The sequence below is a fragment of the Diadema antillarum genome, unplaced genomic scaffold (assembly GCF_040938485.1).
Source record: "Diadema antillarum isolate AM-2024a unplaced genomic scaffold, OU_Dant_1.0 scf00000049, whole genome shotgun sequence".
Lineage (NCBI taxonomy): Eukaryota > Metazoa > Echinodermata > Echinoidea > Diadematoida > Diadematidae > Diadema > Diadema antillarum.
In genome coordinates, this window is record NW_027270938.1 from 273,509 (window position 1) to 292,789 (window position 19,281).

At 40.0% G+C, this 19,281-nt stretch overlaps 1 protein-coding gene across 1 annotated transcript in view; it reads right to left on the reverse strand.

Moving 5' to 3' along the window:
- The window catches only part of LOC139715517 (protein MON2 homolog), a 100,168-nt gene that overhangs the window by 71,573 nt on the left and 9,314 nt on the right, over positions 1–19,281 (reverse strand). The window contains exon 4 of the mRNA XM_071627087.1: positions 1,879–2,006. Coding sequence (XP_071483188.1) covers positions 1,879–2,006 — 128 coding nt within the window. The remainder of the gene's footprint in view (positions 1–1,878; positions 2,007–19,281) is intronic.

Here is a 19,281-nt window from a genome sequence, read left to right on the forward strand (position 1 = left end):
ATCCAATCGATTTGAGGTGATAAGTCGTTACAGAAATATCAAGAGAGATGGCTGAAAAGGAGTGTTCAGACAATCACAATAGTAGATTCTACATTCTACCTCATTACAGAAGTGTTGAGAATACTATAAAATCTGTCCTGTGAATGACTTCTACTGGATCATACAAACTCACTCACAGCAACCTGGTATGCTATGAATTAGGTCAATGGGGAACTGCCAATTATCTTGGAGGCAATACGGTGAAGACAAACGGTGTCCCTACAAGGGAATTAATTTGTATGAGGTGTACAAAGTTATCCGTAGTGATTACTTCCTATCTATAGGAAATTGTCACGATCTGGAAATTCAGTCATCATACTACCACTACCACTTATCCATTGCAATGCAGTCACAGTCAGATAAGAGAGAATAAAGACAGGGCTGCTTGTTTGGGACTGGATGTCCATTCACAACACTGCTTCATTGCTAATTTGAATATTTCTATACAGTTTGTCAAAGGTGAATATTGACTCAGATATAACAGGCAAATTGTTGAATCTTTGACAAATGGCGCATGGCTCCAGAATGAGAGACTGAGACCAATTTGTAAAACAGGAGTGCTTTTTCAGTGATTGTCGTAATATTATCAGATCCACAGAGAGAAATCTTATCTTTATATCTCAAGGATTAAAATGTATCGATGTTTATGCTTGCAGTACATTCTTATATCATTGTGACATGTAAATATCATAGATCAGCTTACATACTCAAATTTATGGATGATTCAGTACAGAATCCATTCAATCAAAAGATCTACTGTAAATCTTAAAGAGAAAAATCATTTAAAGGGGAATTCTGGACCAGTTGAAAGTTAGACTAAAAAGAAAGAGTAAAATGTTCTTTGCAAAACATCTAAAATTTGATAAAAATCTGATGAAAATTAAGGAAGGTATGAAATTGTGAAGTTTTGCTAAGTTTCACAAAACATTTCAAGAACATTCTATGAAAAGAGTGAATTCTCGATATCGCCAATGCACAGAAAACTTCTGTGCACGCTAAAAAGCCTTGTCACAGATGCACTGTGGGATTCCTCAGTGCCATTGTCGCTTCCAGTTGTCTTGCACGTGTCTCAGTTCCAATGCAATTCAATGCAATTTTTGTCTGCTTTTGTTTCGTTGCTGCTTTTTTCTTCGCTTAGAATTCAACTAAAAATGAGTATAAAATTCAACATTTTACTGATTTGCGGTCACTAGAGTCATGGTTCACAACTGCGAGGCTTCAATGTGCTGGTCACATGATGGAAAGCAAAGAAAGCTTCAACAAATAATACCCCTGAATAAAGACGGAATGACCTGAGTGCATCGCAGTCAAAAAACCAGGGCAAGTTTGTCTTCTGGGCTATCCAATAATGCATCTAAAATGCTGCTCTGCGCATGGCACCTAGGTATTGGCGATACCGAGAATTGATGATGTCATCCAGTCATAACATGCCATACATTTCACACACAAAATTTTTACATTTCCAGTGTTTTGTTCAGATGCAATTATGCCCCCAGTCCCAACTCCCGATAGACCTGACTGTTCATTATTTTGAAGTTATTCAACCATGAATAACACATTTTCCATTTCTATCACAGATGAATTCAATTTCCTTTTTTTTTTGTATATGATCAATGGAAAATTGTGAGGTGATGATATCACAATCATTTTTACTTACATATTCACATCGACTATTCAAGAACTGTTTTGCAAAATTTAGCAAATCTTTGAAATTTCATAACCCTTTAACTTTTAATCCAGTTTTGACAAAATTTTCAGTGTCACACTTGTCATATTTTATTGTATCTTTCCAGACTATCTTTAAAATTGGTCTGGAAATCTGGTGCGGAATCATCTTACCGGCGAGAGAGCCTCATGGGTGATCAGCCGCTGGATGGAGTTGAGGCAAATTTGGACGATGCGCAGGTTCTTGGTATCACATCCAAGCAGGAAGGGCTGTAGGATCTCAGCACTGTTGGTGACCAGAGCTGCATGGGATGGGAGAGGGAGACAGCTTCAAAGTATTGCTGACATTTCTACCACTACTCACACAGAGATATATATTTTCTTAATTCTGTCCATCAAACTAGGCGAATCTTGATTCTGTCCATCAAACTTTTGAGTAATCTTGACCTTTTGTTGTGCTCACGATTTTCTCTATATGCAGAGAGCTACAGAATATTTAAAATGGTAATAGCTGTAGCATCTAGCCAAAGTAACCCACCAACCAACCAACCAACCAACCAATCACACAAACAAACAAACAAACAAACAATGTTACTTCTCCTGCCAGAATGAAACACAAGGTTAAAAACCTGAAGTATGAATAAAAGCAAATTTCCTTATACCCAAAATGATAAACAGAAAACATGACATTTTATTTTCTTCTGTTCTAGACAGGTACAAGTTTGTAGTAAATTCAACAGCAGAACATGGAAGTAGAGTTGTGAGAAAAAAAGTTTATTAGAAGCATCGCTAATTTATCAAAAGGCAAATCATCTATATCTAGACATGTATATCAAGGGGTCTGTGTTTACATGTATTAGTCTTGAATATGAAACATTCTGTAGAAAGGACTTTATCATTTAATGTATCTAGGTAATTACTTAATACAGAGGAGAATATCACGTGATATAAAACTTGTGTAAGAACACAAGACATAACACCTAACACTACAAACATAGTGTATCCCTGAATGAGTTTCATAAAATAAAAAGTACATGTACATTGTGCATGGATTTACTGCGTATGAGTGGTATATAATGCCATTCCTTTGTTTGTTTGTTGTTAGTGCTGAAGCATTAGTGATATTATTACTTACTCTCCTATCTTCACTTGATTTCACCTTGAATGATTAAGCAGTACTAGGTTTTCAACATACAACTGTTTTTGTTTTTGTTTTGTTTTTTTCCCAGTAACCTGTCAAGGAATTTCAAACTACATACACTGTATGGGCTACATATGGGGAGGAGGAATGCATTTTACACCATTTACATAAACTACAAGGTCAGATAATCTTTTGTGCCATTACACTGCAATATCAAACTGATTCGGTTGGTTCATACAACAGGATGCAAATAAGATGGTCCAATTTGGAGAAATAGCCGTGTGGAGATAAGCACTACTATGAAATTTAATATTTTTTGAATTGATGACAACTGATAAAAGAATACATGATACAATGTACATGAAGGCGTATCAAACTCGAACTGAAAGCATACACCATACACAAATTTTCCGCCAACCTCAAATGGGAATATAAATTGCCACATTGTGGCTGATTGACAGAGTTGAACTTACTGCCTGCCGCATGGTTTGGTTCATACTCTACTTTTGCTGCCATGTTCTGTTTATCCCTTTATTTGACAGGAAGCTCCATAAAAATGGGAAATTGCCAAAATTAAATATCATAAATTTGGGTATAAATTATATTAATTTCTGGGTGAATTGTGGAAAATGAATATATATATAAAGAGGAAAGGGGGTAACATACTTTGTCAATTTTTTTTTTAACATGATGCCAACATTTCTCCCGATAGCACAATTAACAAAAAAAAAACAAAAAAACAAAAAAACAAAAACAAAATGAGTAACAATATGACATGAATCATTTAAGGCCATGTAAAAAAAGAAAGTAGTTTCTCGTCTGGCTTTTCGGAGGGAGGTGATGCGGGAGGACATTCTACTTGATATCTTAGTGCTTTTGAGCAGAAGCCACTGCAAAGTGCAAAGCGCTCACTTAGTTTGCATCACCTCATATAATGGTTGTTTATCATGCATAAACTAATCATAAACATTTCAAAACTTAAAGGGATCGTATAGTTTTGGTTGAGACCTAATTTCAGGTTTCTAGCAGTTTTTGGTGAGATAATGAGAAACCTCTTATGAAATAGCATGTAATTCTATGAGGAATTCAGCGTTTATTTGATGAAAATTGGTTTTGAAATGGCTGAGATATCCAAAAAAGAGCAATCCTAATAAAGTGTGGGACCCACACTTTATTACGATCACTTTGTTTTACTTTGTTTTTGGATGTTTCAGTCATTCCAAACCTGATTTTCATCAAATAAATTTTGAATTCCTCTTAAAATGATATGCTCTGAACTATATCATAAGTGTTTTCTTGGTATCTCGCAAAAAGTTAAAAGCCCAATTCTCATCTCCACCAATACTGTACCATCCCTTTAAGCTACTTACACCTGAGTCTCCAAAGTCAGGTTAAAGTTCTCATGTTCTGATCAAGGTCTGACACTATTTTTATGGTTCTTTTGGGGTTTTTTTAAGGAGGGTGGGAATAGGTGATCTTTTTATTCAAAAGTCTAGTAGGGCAGGCTTGATTGCAAACATGTGGAAGGAAAAAAAAAAAGAAGAAAAACGTAATTGCTCTGAAGAATTATTAATGCCAGCAAGATTTTTTTGGGGGGGATGTTTAACAAATTATTGTAAAATTTGCAGGGAAACAAGGGCATTACCAATTGAAAGCAAATACCCAGCACTTGTGACTGCATGAAATTTAGAGTGAGTCAATATCAAAGTTTCATTCAGATCACTGTATCAACTTTTCCATCAATATTGTTCATGCCATATATTTCATAAGAATAATATTTTACGAATTGGGTCTTGTTATACAATTTTGTGGGTTATTGAAAAAAGCGACCGCAACAAACCATAGCGATGGAATGAGAACTGAGTATTGTCTCTACCTAGAGAAATCCTAGCAATTTCCAAACTTGGATTACCATATCCATGTACGTTTATGCAAGGAGAGGCAATATTTCCAGCAGTTGTCAATTTTATCAATATCAGTCAGCTCCCAAAATAAACTGCATGGAAAGAAGTTGTATAAAGAATTCCTTTCAAAACTTTCATACCACTGAATGACACATTACTTATCTAAAATATTCATAATTAAGGTTTTTCAGACCAGATTTCAAGTAATGATAACTACCTTGTTCCTAAAATTTCAGTTGACTGGTTTATCGGAGAAGGAAACTGGCAGCTTGGCTGCTATGGTAACTCATCAGTAACCCAATATCTCTCAGAAATTGGGTCAGAATTGTTGCAATTAGAATATTGATGTAATCACAGGATCTACGTGATGGCAAGCACAGGTGCACATTTCGCATAAAAGCAGCAGTGAAATGTTACTTGTTTTCATCATTTTCCTTCTAAGTACAAATTGTAATATTCTTTCTTCAGCAAAGTTCCATTTTAACCCGTTGAGGACGGGCTGATTTTTCTACAACATTTCCCATAGACCCATGTCCGAGTATACTCGGGACTCGTCCTCAACGGGTTAAAGCTCTGGCCAAGTGTGGCAGGCTATCTAAGCCCTGTTATATTGATCGTCAGATGGCTTCGACACGCCAGTGAAGAGGAAGATGAAGAAAGAGAAGAAGATTGGAAGGAAAGGAGATGGTACCTGGATTCTATCCCGGGGATTAAATTACTGTGTGCATTATTCATGTTGTGACCACTGCACAACATGCCACTGTAGGCTCATCCTCATTGGGCTACAGTAGGGAAGTATAGATGGGGTGAGTAAATCCAATCTAACTCTGCTAAACCTATCTGGTAGACACTTGTAGCCACTGCAGAATGCACTGCCACATTTCTAGGCTGTACTTTATCTCCAACAGAACAGTAAAAACAACAGAATTGAAATCATCAGTGTCCTGACCTATTGCATTTTGAGCTGGTAATACTTTGCAATTTTTTGGTTATAAAGTATACATATCATTGTTTGTTTGGGTTGTTTGTTTGTACACATTTTAAGGTGATCTTGGATTGTTAATGGGAGGTCTTTATTCAATCAAAACAAAGACACTAATATTATTTCCCCATCAAATTACAAGTCCCAGTGATAGTATCAAAACTACATTGATGACAACATTAATTGGTCTGAATATTAAAGTGTGAAAATAGAATCGAGCATTTGCTATCTGAATTTTTAGTGTAAGACATTTCTTTACTCATTATAGTTGGAGATCCAAAGTGTGTGTGCATACAACCTCTTAGGGCTCGGTCACACAGCCCAAAAGTCGCGTAAACGCATGAAATTTGGTTGTGCGTGCTTGTCCGTCGAGAATTTTCGCTGACTTACGCGATGAAAATCACCAATGAATTGCGCAAGAACTACGGAAAGCTCACGCAAAAATCACTTACAAACCACGCACTTTCAGTGCATAGGCATGCAAAGGCCCCAAACACGGTGAATACGTGGTTGTGCGCGACGACTGAGGTCCACGGAAAACCACGCATAATCTGCGCATTATCACTAATGAACTGAGAATGAATCGCGCATGATTCGTGCATGAACGCGATAGCGGCAACATTTTCACTGATATTCCACACATATTTCGCGCATTGTCTGTGTAAGAACTATGCAAACTACGCAAAAAATTACGTAAAACAGTGCAATACTGCGTAAACTCTTACGCGATGTCGAGTTTTGAGCTGCTCAAAACCAGGTTGCGCGTAAAGCACCGATCCGGCGCACATCGGCGGACAACTACGAAGGTTCCACGTCAGACAAACTCATGAAATGCGAAAAACGCGCATGTATCGTGTAAGACTCGAATTTCTTGGGTGATTCATGAGTTTATGCAACTTTTCACCTGTGTGACCGGGCCTTGACATGTCATCTTCTTGGTTCACAATCTGTTTACCTTCTGTGTGCATACATGCATACACATAAAATTTATAAATCTGCATCACAGTGTGTTGGACTGCTATTTAACCCATGTCACAAGGACAAATAATCACAATGATAATCCAATTAATCTGAGGTCACCAACATAATACTTGAGAGAAGTCAGATGTAAAACAACAAGGCAAGATAAAACGTAATACAAGATGTGTCCTTTAGAAGCCATCAGCTTTTAGATAGTCACTGTTTGACTGACTATGTGGATAGTTACATATTTTTTTTCCTGATGCCTTCACAAGGTATCATATCTTTGCCTAATCCCTTTCTCTATCTCCTACCCTCCATTCACAGGCTTGTTGGTAACTTCTCTCCCCTATTCTCTTTATCTTTCACTGTGTCCTACTGTTTCTCTATGATGAAACTGAACGAATCACTCTGTTATTTGTCATCAAACACTGCAGATCTTTCATACCTGCGGTAATTGGACTATGATCAAATACAGAATGTCTGTTGCCAAAACTGTAAAGTGGATGAAAAGAATGGGGAATGTACCCTCTTTACTGGTGTTTACTGGTACTGTTTACCTTTGGGAGCAGTGATTTAAAAAATCTTCAAGACATCACATCTGATGCATATGTGTAGATTAGTTATATATAACAAAACATCCTACCATATAAAAATTTTGCAATAAAGCCTACAATATATGTGACCCGCTACAACAAAATGATCCTAAAGTCGGGCGAGGTCGATTATTTGAAAATTGCATGACACAATTCCCTAATCTTTCTGCTTTACATTGATATATAACACGTCTCATAAAAATAATCGGCTGCGGAGATATCGATGTTTAAAAGAGAGCATGTCAAGACGTCTGGGAAACCACTGTTTCGAGAAAAGCGCCCTAAAAGTTCTCCTTGCGACGCAATCACAATCAAGAGACACGCAAGTCAGTATTCACCTCCGGACAATTTAAGCCCTAGCAACCCCCGAAGTGCTCATTCAAACACAGTGTCGGCGGTCTCCTCACCGACCCGCGCAACCCGCCCGCACGCACCAGTCGACTGGGCAGTGTGCGAGCTTCACGCTTCGGTTAGCGGCAAGCAGCAAACTGACCAATGAGATCACTCTGGTCGTTGTTAGGGGCGGAGCCTATGTGTGGCGCTCAATCCAAATGTTCGAACTAGTTTCTGCTTCGTTGAAACGCCAAAAAAACATGGCCCAGAAAAAACGCTATTTTTTGGTCTTTCCTTTCATCATTTTGCTTCAAAATTTCGACAGATGATAGACGACATGTCAGACTCTAATAATATGTCAAATTCAGAAAGTTGTAAGTTTTGACCAATTTTGATGCTCTAACTTCAAACTCGATTTTCACGGCTTCGACCGTGCGCGACTTTAGGACCATTTTGTTGTAGCGGGTCACATATGGAGATATCACTATTTTTCTAATTAAACTGTAACTACAGACGATTTAGTCTAAAAATATTTTTATCATAACTACTGTTCACATTTTGTTCAAATTTTTACATTTTTGTTTCTTTCCCTAACTCACATTTTAGAACTATTTTGAAGCATTAAAGGACAAGTTCACCTTCATATACATGTGGATTAAGTAAATGCAGCAATATTATTAGAACACATTGGTGAAAGTTTGGGGAAAATCGGACAATCTGTTCAAAGGTTATGAATTTTCAAATTATCTGTGCAGTCACTGCTGGATGAGAAGACTACTATAGTGTACGATGTCACACGCGTACAATGATATAAGGAAAATATAAAGAGAATTTCACAAAATTTATTTTACTTGAAAAAAGTGCACATTTCCTCAGCCTGTCACTGATGTATGTTAAGGGTAATATTATTCCTCCTGCCTTCTGAAAGAGGCAAGTCAAGCATTGTTTTATTATGTGAGAAAAGTGAAAAATATGTTGAATTTTCTTTATGTTTTCTTTATATCGTTGTACAGAACGAATTGCAAGTTGCTCTGAATGCAGTACAAGAATATTGCAATAAATGGCACCTAACGGCAAGTAAAACTAAGATACTGACTTTTTCCAGAGGTAAAATCAGGAACATCCCAAATTTTACATATATATGGTCAAGAAAGAGTAGAAGTGGTCTTTTACTTTGTTTATCTTGGCGTACAGTTTAATTATAATGGTTCTTTCAAAAGGGCAATCTCGAGGTAAGTAGTGCAGGCCAGAAAAGCTCTTTACAGTATGATGACTAAAGCAAAGAAAATGCAGCTGTCAGTTGATACTGTATACGCTGTATATTTCGCGGGGGTTTTATTTTCGCGAATTTCGCGAGTCGGGAGCTATTCGCGAAATTAACAACACACGAAAATATTACCTTCCAAAATGAATCCCTTGCCTTGATGATACGAACATTTCAGTACTAGAATACCATGTCACGGCTTACCAAACAGACCATACTGGTTAAGCTTGTTTACGCACGTCCACGTCTACTATTGTCACAAATGTACACACTAGTAGTTATGTACACGTACATGTATGATGTACTGTATGCCGGGCTGTTTTAATGTGTATGTACACAGGTGGACCAGATTAATGGAGAACATTCTATGTGGTATAGATATAGTACATACAGGCTGACCAGATCAGTGGAGAATTTTCTAGGTGGTATACAATGTAACTACACAGTACATGCATGTAAGAGGAAATACATTATAACTCACTCAATTTAGAATGAGTTCACCCTTTCCAGAATTTTCTGGGAAGTGCTTACATATTTGGCTGAGTGAGGCACTGTCCCTGTAGCCCAATGTGATTGGTAGTTATTCTTGGTAATGATGTTTTGTACATAGTTAGGCAGTGAGTCATCCAGGTTTCCTGGAACTTGGACTGGCTAGTAGGTTGGAGAGAGTTATAGAATGTGCTAGAAGGGGGTGAATGGATAGTATATAAGCCAGAGAAATTCTGCAGTAGGCAGAGTACCCAACACCTCTGCTCTGAGAGTTACGTCACTTCTGGCTCTGAAGCGACTTGTTATAGTCACTCCTGTGTTACCTGCTGACCTGTTATGTTTGTGGAGATAAGGCCTGGGAGACATTTTGCCTGCAGATGATTAATTTGCCTACATTGGAGAGAGACTCCATTTTTATGTCAATGGACATTGCTACGGCAAAGCTGTGGTGGGCTGGATTCTTAGCTGAACGTTATTAAGTGAATCATTATTCAACGCATCAACTGGACGTGGTCGTCACAACGTTTGGACTCTGCACGTTTCGCCGTGAACATATATCGTGGATTTTACCCCGGATCTATATCGTGGACTATCGTAACCTGCGCCTCTGGAGTTACGTCAGAGGAATCATTCATCGGTGCGTTAAGGATCATTCGTCTGTGCATCGAACATCGTATTTGGACACTTTCAAAGGATTACTTAATACGTGTAAGTGATTCCACTACCGATTTATAACTGTTTTTATTAATCATTGTTGTACTGATGTGACGCCGATTACCAGTCTGTACCAACAATATCACTGTTAATAAACCGCCTGAACATCAGTTGATTGTTTCTTTTGTGCGATCATTCTCAGAGTGATTGTGGTCGTAACAAAATTGGGGGCTTGTCCGGGAATTGAATTTTAAGCCAAAACTTAGAATTTGGAACGTTCCGGAATCCAGAATATTGGTACAGACAAAATACCGGTTGAGTTGGTTGTATAAGTGTATATTGTGCATAATACATTGTGACAATGTCAATCAGTACAATGGATGTTCAGGCATTTGTTCAGAGGACAGATTTGTCCCTCAAAGACTTGCAAAGGTTACGCAAATGTGATTTGACTGCTATTGCACAGCATTTGAATGTAGATGTTCCACAAGGTGTAAGAAAGGCAGAGATTCTTGACTTAGTAGCTGGTCACATGGAGCTCAAAGAAGAAATTGACACTCCAGATCAAGCTCAAATTTCTGATCAAATGCGGCTTGAGCTCGCTAAAATGGAAATGGAAATGAAGAAAGAGAAGATGAGATTAGAAATAGAAAGAGAGAGGGAAAGAGAACAAAGAGAAATGGAAATGAGGAAATTCGAAATGGAGCAACAACTGAAATTGCGTGAGATGGAATTGACTCATGCACAGACTGTTGGAAATCGTGAAAGGGCTCCCCCTGAATTTGATTTGGCCAAGAACATTCGATTGGTGCCAAAGTTTGAAGAACACAGACTTGATGCATACTTTGTGTCATTTGAGAAGGTGGCTAACAGTTTGAAATGGCCACAGGAATTTTGGCCCTTGCTCCTTCAAAGTGTGTTTGTCGGCAAAGCAGCCGATGTGTACTCATCTCTCTCTGAAGAGCAATCACGTGACTATGCTACAGTCAAGAAAGCAGTGTTGAATGCTTATGAGTTGGTGCCAGAGGCGTACAGACACAAGTTCAGAAATTCGTACCGCAGACCAGGCCAGACACATGTTGAGTTTGCTCGTGAAAAAGAAATGATGTTTGATAGGTGGTACAGGTCCCTGAAAGTGGATCAGGATTTTGATAACCTACGTGAGGTTGTTCTTTTGGAAGAATTCAAAAAGAGTGTTGCTTTCAGTGTGAGGTCACATTTGGATGATCACAAAGTGACAAGTTTGCATAAAGCAGCCTTGATGGCTGATGAGTATGAGCTGACCCACAGAAATGACAACAGACCACCTTTCAGGAATTTCTCTGGAATCAAGAGAGACAAAAATCAGTCGAGCAATCCAAAGAATGCTGGTCCTGAAAAAGGCACGAGTTCTGAAACTTCATCGGCACCAAAGCCTCAATCTGACAAAGGGTCCAGTACAAGTGCAAATGTCATTAAATGTTTTCATTGTAACAAGACAGGGCATGTAAAGTCACAGTGTTGGAAGTTGCAAAACAAAACTAAGAAGGACTTGGGATTTGTCATGTCAAAAAGTGTCCTATCCGAAAACAGTGTCCCGTTCAGTGAAACACAGGCCATTGAAAGTCAGTCTCCCAAATTCAAAGATAGGCTGAAGCAGGTGGATGAGAGCTATCGTAGCTTTTTGTTTGATGGTGAGGTGACCCCATGTACTTCTGGTGAGGCAGGTAAGCCAGTGGTCATCCTGCGGGATACGGGGGCCTCTCAGTCGTTGATGGTGGATGGTGGTATGACTTTTCCACCAGATAGTGCAGTGAATGCAAAAGTCTTGATTCAGACTGTTGATGGCAGTTATATGTCAGTACCACTGTATAGAGTGGATTTGAAGTGTGACCTAGTTTCTGGTCCTGTGACTGTTGGAGTTGTTCCTGAGTTGCCTATGGCAGGCATTGACTTCCTGTTGGGGAATGACTTGGCTGGGGACAAGGTGGTTGCGTCTCCAGTTGTTTCGGAGAAACCAGTGGTGGTTGCTGAAACTGAGCAGTTGCAGGAGGAGTTTCCTGGGATTTTCCCAGATTGTGTTGTGACTAGGTCTCAGGCTCGTAGAGCTGTTCAAGATGATGCGGATTCTGTTGATGTGGAGGAGAATTCCGGTGTTTGGTTGGCAGAAACCTTTTTCAAGGATTTGAATGATGGGGTTGCTGTATTAGGCTCCGAGGCTAACAGCGATGGGCTGTTTAGCAAGTCTTCCTTGGTTGAAGCACAGCAGGCAGACTCTGAGTTGAAAGGCTTGTCTCAGACGGCGTGTTCTGAGGCTGAGGCTGAAAAGGTCCCTGAGTGCTATTATGTCAAAGATGGCATTTTGATGAGGAAGTGGAGACCTCCCCATAGGCCAGCTGATGAGGATTGGACGGTGGTCCGTCAAGTTGTTGTCCCTCCTAGTTACCGCGGTGAGATCTTGAGGATTGCTCACGAGTTACCTGTTGGCGGCCATTTAGGCGTCAGAAAGACAAAGGATCGGATCATGAGGCATTTCTATTGGCCAGGGTTGAATGTGGATGTGGCTGAGTTTTGCAAGACTTGTCACACATGTCAGGTGGCTGGTAAACCACAACATTCAGTGAAGCCGGCGCCATTGATTCCGATACCTGCGTTTGAAGAACCATTCAGTCGGGTTCTAGTCGACTGTGTTGGACCTTTGCCTAGGACTAGGTCGGGTCACAAGTACCTCTTGACAATCATGGATATGTCTACACGGTTTCCAGAGGCTATCCCATTGAGAAATATCACTGCTAAGACTGTGGTAGATGCTCTAGTGCAGTTTTTCACTAGGTATGGGTTGCCCAAGGAAGTGCAGTCTGACCAAGGGTCAAATTTCATGTCAGGCATATTTCAAGAGGTGATGTATCGTTTGGGTGTGAAGCAGCTGAAGTCGTCAGCTTATCATCCCCAGTCCCAAGGTGCGTTGGAGCGCTACCACCAGACCCTAAAGACAATGATTAGGGCGTTCTGTGAGGAGTATCCCGAGGATTGGGATAAGGGCATCCCTTTCCTACTGTTCGCAACGAGGGACTCCCCAAATGAGTCGACGGGTTTCAGCCCATTTGAGTTGGTGTACGGTCATGAAGTTAGGGGCCCACTGAAGCTCATCAAAGAGAAATTCATGACTGAGGATGATGAGGTCCACCTACTTGACTATGTGTCAAAGTTTCGTGAAAGGCTTTCAAAGGCTTGTGAGGTAGCTAGGGAACACTTGAAAGTGTCACAAGACTCTATGAAGAGAAAGGCAGACAAAAATGCCAAAGCCCGAACTTTCAACCCAGGTGACAAAGTTCTTGTACTGCTGCCCATACAAGGTGAACCACTGAAAGCCAAGTTCAGTGGCCCATACTATGTCAAAAAGAAAGTCAATGATGTGAACTATGTGATCAGTACGCCAGACAGACGCAAAGATCAGAGGGTGTGTCATGTAAACATGCTGAAAGAGTACTATGAGAGAAAGGCTAGTCAGCCGGTAGGCGTAGCTCAGGTGGTAGTAGAAGAAGTAGATGAAGAGGGAGAAGCTCAAGATGAGAATGGAAGTGAGCCCTCTAGTGCCAGGTTGTCTAACTCAGAGATGTTAGGGAAAGTAGATGAGGCACTGAACTACCTACCTGAAAATCAGAGGAAAGATGTGACTAGTCTGTTACATGAGTACAAAGAACTGTGTAAAGACAAACCAGGCTGCACCCCTCTGGCTGTACATGATGTCGATGTAGGAGATGCTGACCCTATCAAGCAAAACCCTTACAGACTAAACCCAAGCAAACTGCAAAAAGTAAGGGAAGAGGTTCAATACATGCTAGACAATGACATAATAGAACCTAGTAAAAGCAGTTGGAGCTCCCCAATCGTCATGGTGCCCAAACCGGATGGGTCTCAAAGATTCTGTATTGATTACCGCAAGGTAAACGCCGTGACGAAAACAGATTCTTTCCCCATTCCCAGACTAGAAGACTGCATTGACAGGGTCGGAAATTCTGCATATGTCAGTAAAATAGACCTTCTAAAGGGATACTGGCAGGTGCCCTTGACCGACAAAGCCAGAGAGATTTCTGCCTTTGCTACACCAGATGGCTTGTTCCAATGCAAAGTAATGCCATTCGGCATGAAAAATGCTCCAGCCACCTTCCAACGGCTGACAAACCAAATCATTGCCGGACTTGACAACTGTGTAGTATACATTGATGACATCCTAGTGTACAGTGACACGTGGGAGGAGCACATTACACACTTGCGGCAACTTTTTGATCGACTCAAGGAGGCCGGATTGGTGATTAATCTGGCAAAGAGTGAATTTGCAAAGGCCAAAGTGGTGTATCTCGGGCATGTAGTCGGTCAGGGACAAGTATTGCCAAGAGAAGCCAAGGTAGAGGCTATACTAGGCTTTCCCATCCCCCAATCCAAGAAGGAGTTGCTCAGATTTCTGGGCATGGCTGGTTTCTACAGGAAATTTGTAGCGAATTTCAGCACTGTAGTCACCCCCCTAACAAACCTGCTGAAGGGCAAGGCGAAGTACACGTGGACTGATGAGTGTCAAAGAGCCTTCGAGAAACTAAAGGCAGTCCTTGCTAATGAGCCTGTTTTGGCAGCTCCTGACTTCGCAAAGCCATTCAATGTGGCAATAGATGCTAGCGATGTAGGAGTGGGAGCGGTTTTGCTCCAAGAAGATGAAGAAGGCACTGAACGGCCAGTTAGCTACTTCTCAAAAAAACTGAATGCATACCAGAAGAAGTACTCCACAATTGAGAAGGAGGCTCTGAGTCTCATCCTTGCCCTCCAGCAATACGAAGTGTACTTGACAAATAGCAAAGGGGAGATCACGGTCTATACTGACTACAACCCCTTGGTCTTTTTAGACCGGTTCAAAATGAAGAACAACAGGTTGTTCAGATGGAGCATGATGACGCAGCCATATGCACTCAAAATCAAACATGTGGCAGGCAAAAACAATGTAATTGCCGACGCTCTGTCAAGAGTGTAACTTGAAGAGAGTATCAAAGGTGAAAAGTTTTCACCGCGTATCATTTCCAGTGTATGTGTTTAGCATATATTGTGCAAAACAGTTTGATATGATTGTATAAGCTCCGAGAATCTAAGCAATATCATTGTAAATAGTATCCATGAAAAGAGAACATGGAATTAATACAGCTATCCAAAAGGCATGTGATAGTATGTGATTATTGTTGCTTGACTTGGACTTTACCTCACATTCGTTGCAAATAACAATGAGAAATTGTGAAGGTAAAAGAAACCCTTGCTACAGCAAGGCTTTCTTTTTCCCATGGGGGATGGTGTCACAAATGTACACACTAGTAGTTATGTACACGTACATGTATGATGTACTGTATGCCGGGCTGTTTTAATGTGTATGTACACAGGTGGACCAGATTAATGGAGAACATTCTATGTGGTATAGATATAGTACATACAGGCTGACCAGATCAGTGGAGAATTTTCTAGGTGGTATACAATGTAACTACACAGTACATGCATGTAAGAGGAAATACATTATAACTCACTCAATTTAGAATGAGTTCACCCTTTCCAGAATTTTCTGGGAAGTGCTTACATATTTGGCTGAGTGAGGCACTGTCCCTGTAGCCCAATGTGATTGGTAGTTATTCTTGGTAATGATGTTTTGTACATAGTTAGGCAGTGAGTCATCCAGGTTTCCTGGAACTTGGACTGGCTAGTAGGTTGGAGAGAGTTATAGAATGTGCTAGAAGGGGGTGAATGGATAGTATATAAGCCAGAGAAATTCTGCAGTAGGCAGAGTACCCAACACCTCTGCTCTGAGAGTTACGTCACTTCTGGCTCTGAAGCGACTTGTTATAGTCACTCCTGTGTTACCTGCTGACCTGTTATGTTTGTGGAGATAAGGCCTGGGAGACATTTTGCCTGCAGATGATTAATTTGCCTACATTGGAGAGAGACTCCATTTTTATGTCAATGGACATTGCTACGGCAAAGCTGTGGTGGGCTGGATTCTTAGCTGAACGTTATTAAGTGAATCATTATTCAACGCATCAACTGGACGTGGTCGTCACAACGTTTGGACTCTGCACGTTTCGCCGTGAACATATATCGTGGATTTTACCCCGGATCTATATCGTGGACTATCGTAACCTGCGCCTCTGGAGTTACGTCAGAGGAATCATTCATCGGTGCGTTAAGGATCATTCGTCTGTGCATCGAACATCGTATTTGGACACTTTCAAAGGATTACTTAATACGTGTAAGTGATTCCACTACCGATTTATAACTGTTTTTATTAATCATTGTTGTACTGATGTGACGCCGATTACCAGTCTGTACCAACAATATCACTGTTAATAAGCCGCCTGAACATCAGTTGATTGTTTCTTTTGTGCGATCATTCTCAGAGTGATTGTGGTCGTAACACTATTATTACGAATACTGTAGAGAGCCAATCCATTATCGCAAGGGGACCACTCGTCAGAAATCTAGCGCGATGGACTTAACCACTTCAAAAATGTTGAATTCTAACTTACTAGTTCGCAGAGTTTGGCAAGTCTTTTTCATGCAGTGTATCACTAGTATCATTCTTACATGCTAGTAATTTGAAAATTCACACTTTCTTTGCCACTTCATATTTTCTCTGGTCCCCCAATCGCGAATTTAACCACTCGCAAAAATGTGTGACATCGGCAATTCGCGAAAATTTATGTACGCGAAAATCATAACGTATACAGTATTCAATGCCATTTATTTGACTATTTGATACTGCCTACATGAAGTCTGGGGATATGAAGATGTAAAGCAAATTGAAGGTTTCCATAGGAAATTCCTTAGAACTTTATTATCAGTAGGTTCATGTACCCCAGACTGTATGGTCTATGGAGAAACTGGTCGAGGATTGATTTTAAACCATGTGAAGTGTAGAGTTATTAATTTCTGGCTAAGAATATTGAGAGGTAAAGTGGATATTCATATGTTCTATTGAAATTCATATCCGTCATTCATAAAGATGAAAAATTGGACTTTAACTCCTCATGGTTAAGATTAATTGAAGACACATAATCAAGCTGGTATATCAAATGTTTGGTTGGGCCAAAATGAAAATTTTAGATTGTGTTTAAACTTTAACTTGCTAAAACTAAGACTGAATGATATTTCTTTTTGTCAGGAATGGGGAGTCGCACTATGGTCAAACCGTGTTGGCAAATTTAAAAGCAACCATGTTTTTGAAAATTATTTCATCACCCTAAATAAATCTGATGCTTTTAGTTTATGTAAGTTTCGGTGTAGATCGCATATCTACCTGTAAACAATGGTTGATTTAATGCGAACACATCACATTGTGATATGCAGTCCACACTCTGCTTGTCATCTCACATAGGAGATGAGTTTCATTATATTTTTGTTTGCCCTTATTTCCAAAGGGAGAGACGTTTGTATCTACCCCAAAAGTTAACCAAAATTAGGTTTCCAAGTGCTTTGCACAAGACAGAGCTTTTTGATACCAAAAGTACCTCTCAGTTGAAAGACTTAGCAAGATTTACCGTAAAGTTCCGTGTATAAGACGCACTATTTTTTCGTCGGAAAACGTTGAAAATCGGGGGTGCGTCGTATACACGGGTACAGTCGAATCACGGAAAAAAATCCGTCATGTACACCCAATTTTATAAGGCCAACTTGGGGCCATGTATGCCCATCGACGTTTGGAAGGTAAGCAATCACTAAAACTTACGGATAAAAGAGCGATCTTTCAATCTGGACACACACAAAAGCTGCAAATACGAGATAAACTTACATCGGCCTTGTGCAGTAACGATGTATCAATCTGGCCATAGACAACAGCTGTAACACTAACAGCACTGCTGTACATGCTACCGATGTCAGTCTACCAAGCTACCAACAGCCAACCTACGTAGCTGGAATACGCGATGTACAGGTATCATTACTAAATTACCGATACCGTAAAACTTATCAATGTACTAGTATCGATATGGCCATAGACAAAAGCTGTAAAATACGGAGTAGGATCGACACTATGTCACCGTAAATATGAACGATGTGTGAAGCATGCATGCATATCCATGTCGTTCGTTTGCTCTTCATTTCACGAGTGCAAGGCCAGCTAGGATAGCATAGCTACACTGTAGCTAGCATGCAAGCCTTTGGCAAAGGCAGCAGCTGCAGAGAGGCTTTTGCAATGGACTCGCGTGCACACAGCGATCGGATCGAAGCGCGCTTGCCCGTTGCGCGCTGTGTGTGCAAGTCCATTGCTCTCTGTGTGCGTGTCCTGAAATTATAGCGAGCTGCCTTTTGCAAAAGGCTAGCACTGTGCATACAAGCATGGTACAAGAGACACACATGTTACTGGTAACAGTGCATGAGTGTAATTACCGTACGCACCGTATGTCTTGCCGTATGATCCCTCTGCTACACTTGTTGATGTTTTTCTTATTTTTCGAAATGAACCTTCCAGTCTGACATGCGTCAATATGCAAGACACCCTCTGCTATGTATGACAGCAAAGATCGTACTGTACACTCATGAGTACGATATGCATGACATATGTACCACGATTGAAAGGCGAAACAATAGCAAGTGAGTACCGAGACAAGTCTCGCATTTTGCGTCTTCCATATTGTGTTGATGTCCGATGAATACAGTTAAAAGAAAATATAAAAGGAAACGAAAAATAGAGCAAATACATGCTGCATTCTAGGGAAATTTTGAGCTGAAATAATATGTATGACACACGCAATATTTGCGTGGACATTTTCGTGTTTTTTTTTTTTTTTTTTAATTTTAGGTCCGAAATTAAGGGTGCGTCTTATACACGGGTGCGTCCTATACACGGAACTTTACGGTACTCGTCTTATCATGTCCCAATTTTCTAAAAACACTGAAAAAGATACAACGCACAAGCACCATAGATAGTACAAAAAGAGTTGGTCCTACACGGTCACGTAGCAGTAGGTTAGTGAAGCAACCTTCTTTGTTAAATTTGTAATATTCTGCTATTTATATGTAGATTGTCTGTGTATCTTTTCATTTTACTCATGTTTGTATTCTCATACATGTATATACACTATATTATCTTGTATATCTTTTGTGTCGTTATGTGTAATCTACAAGAATGTATTCACTGGTTTGTCATATTGTTATTCATATTCTTTGTTTGTACTCTCATACCCCGAAAGCTGGTCAAAAGAGTCAATAAAATTCACTAAATTCACACATGTGACATCACAAGCTGTTGT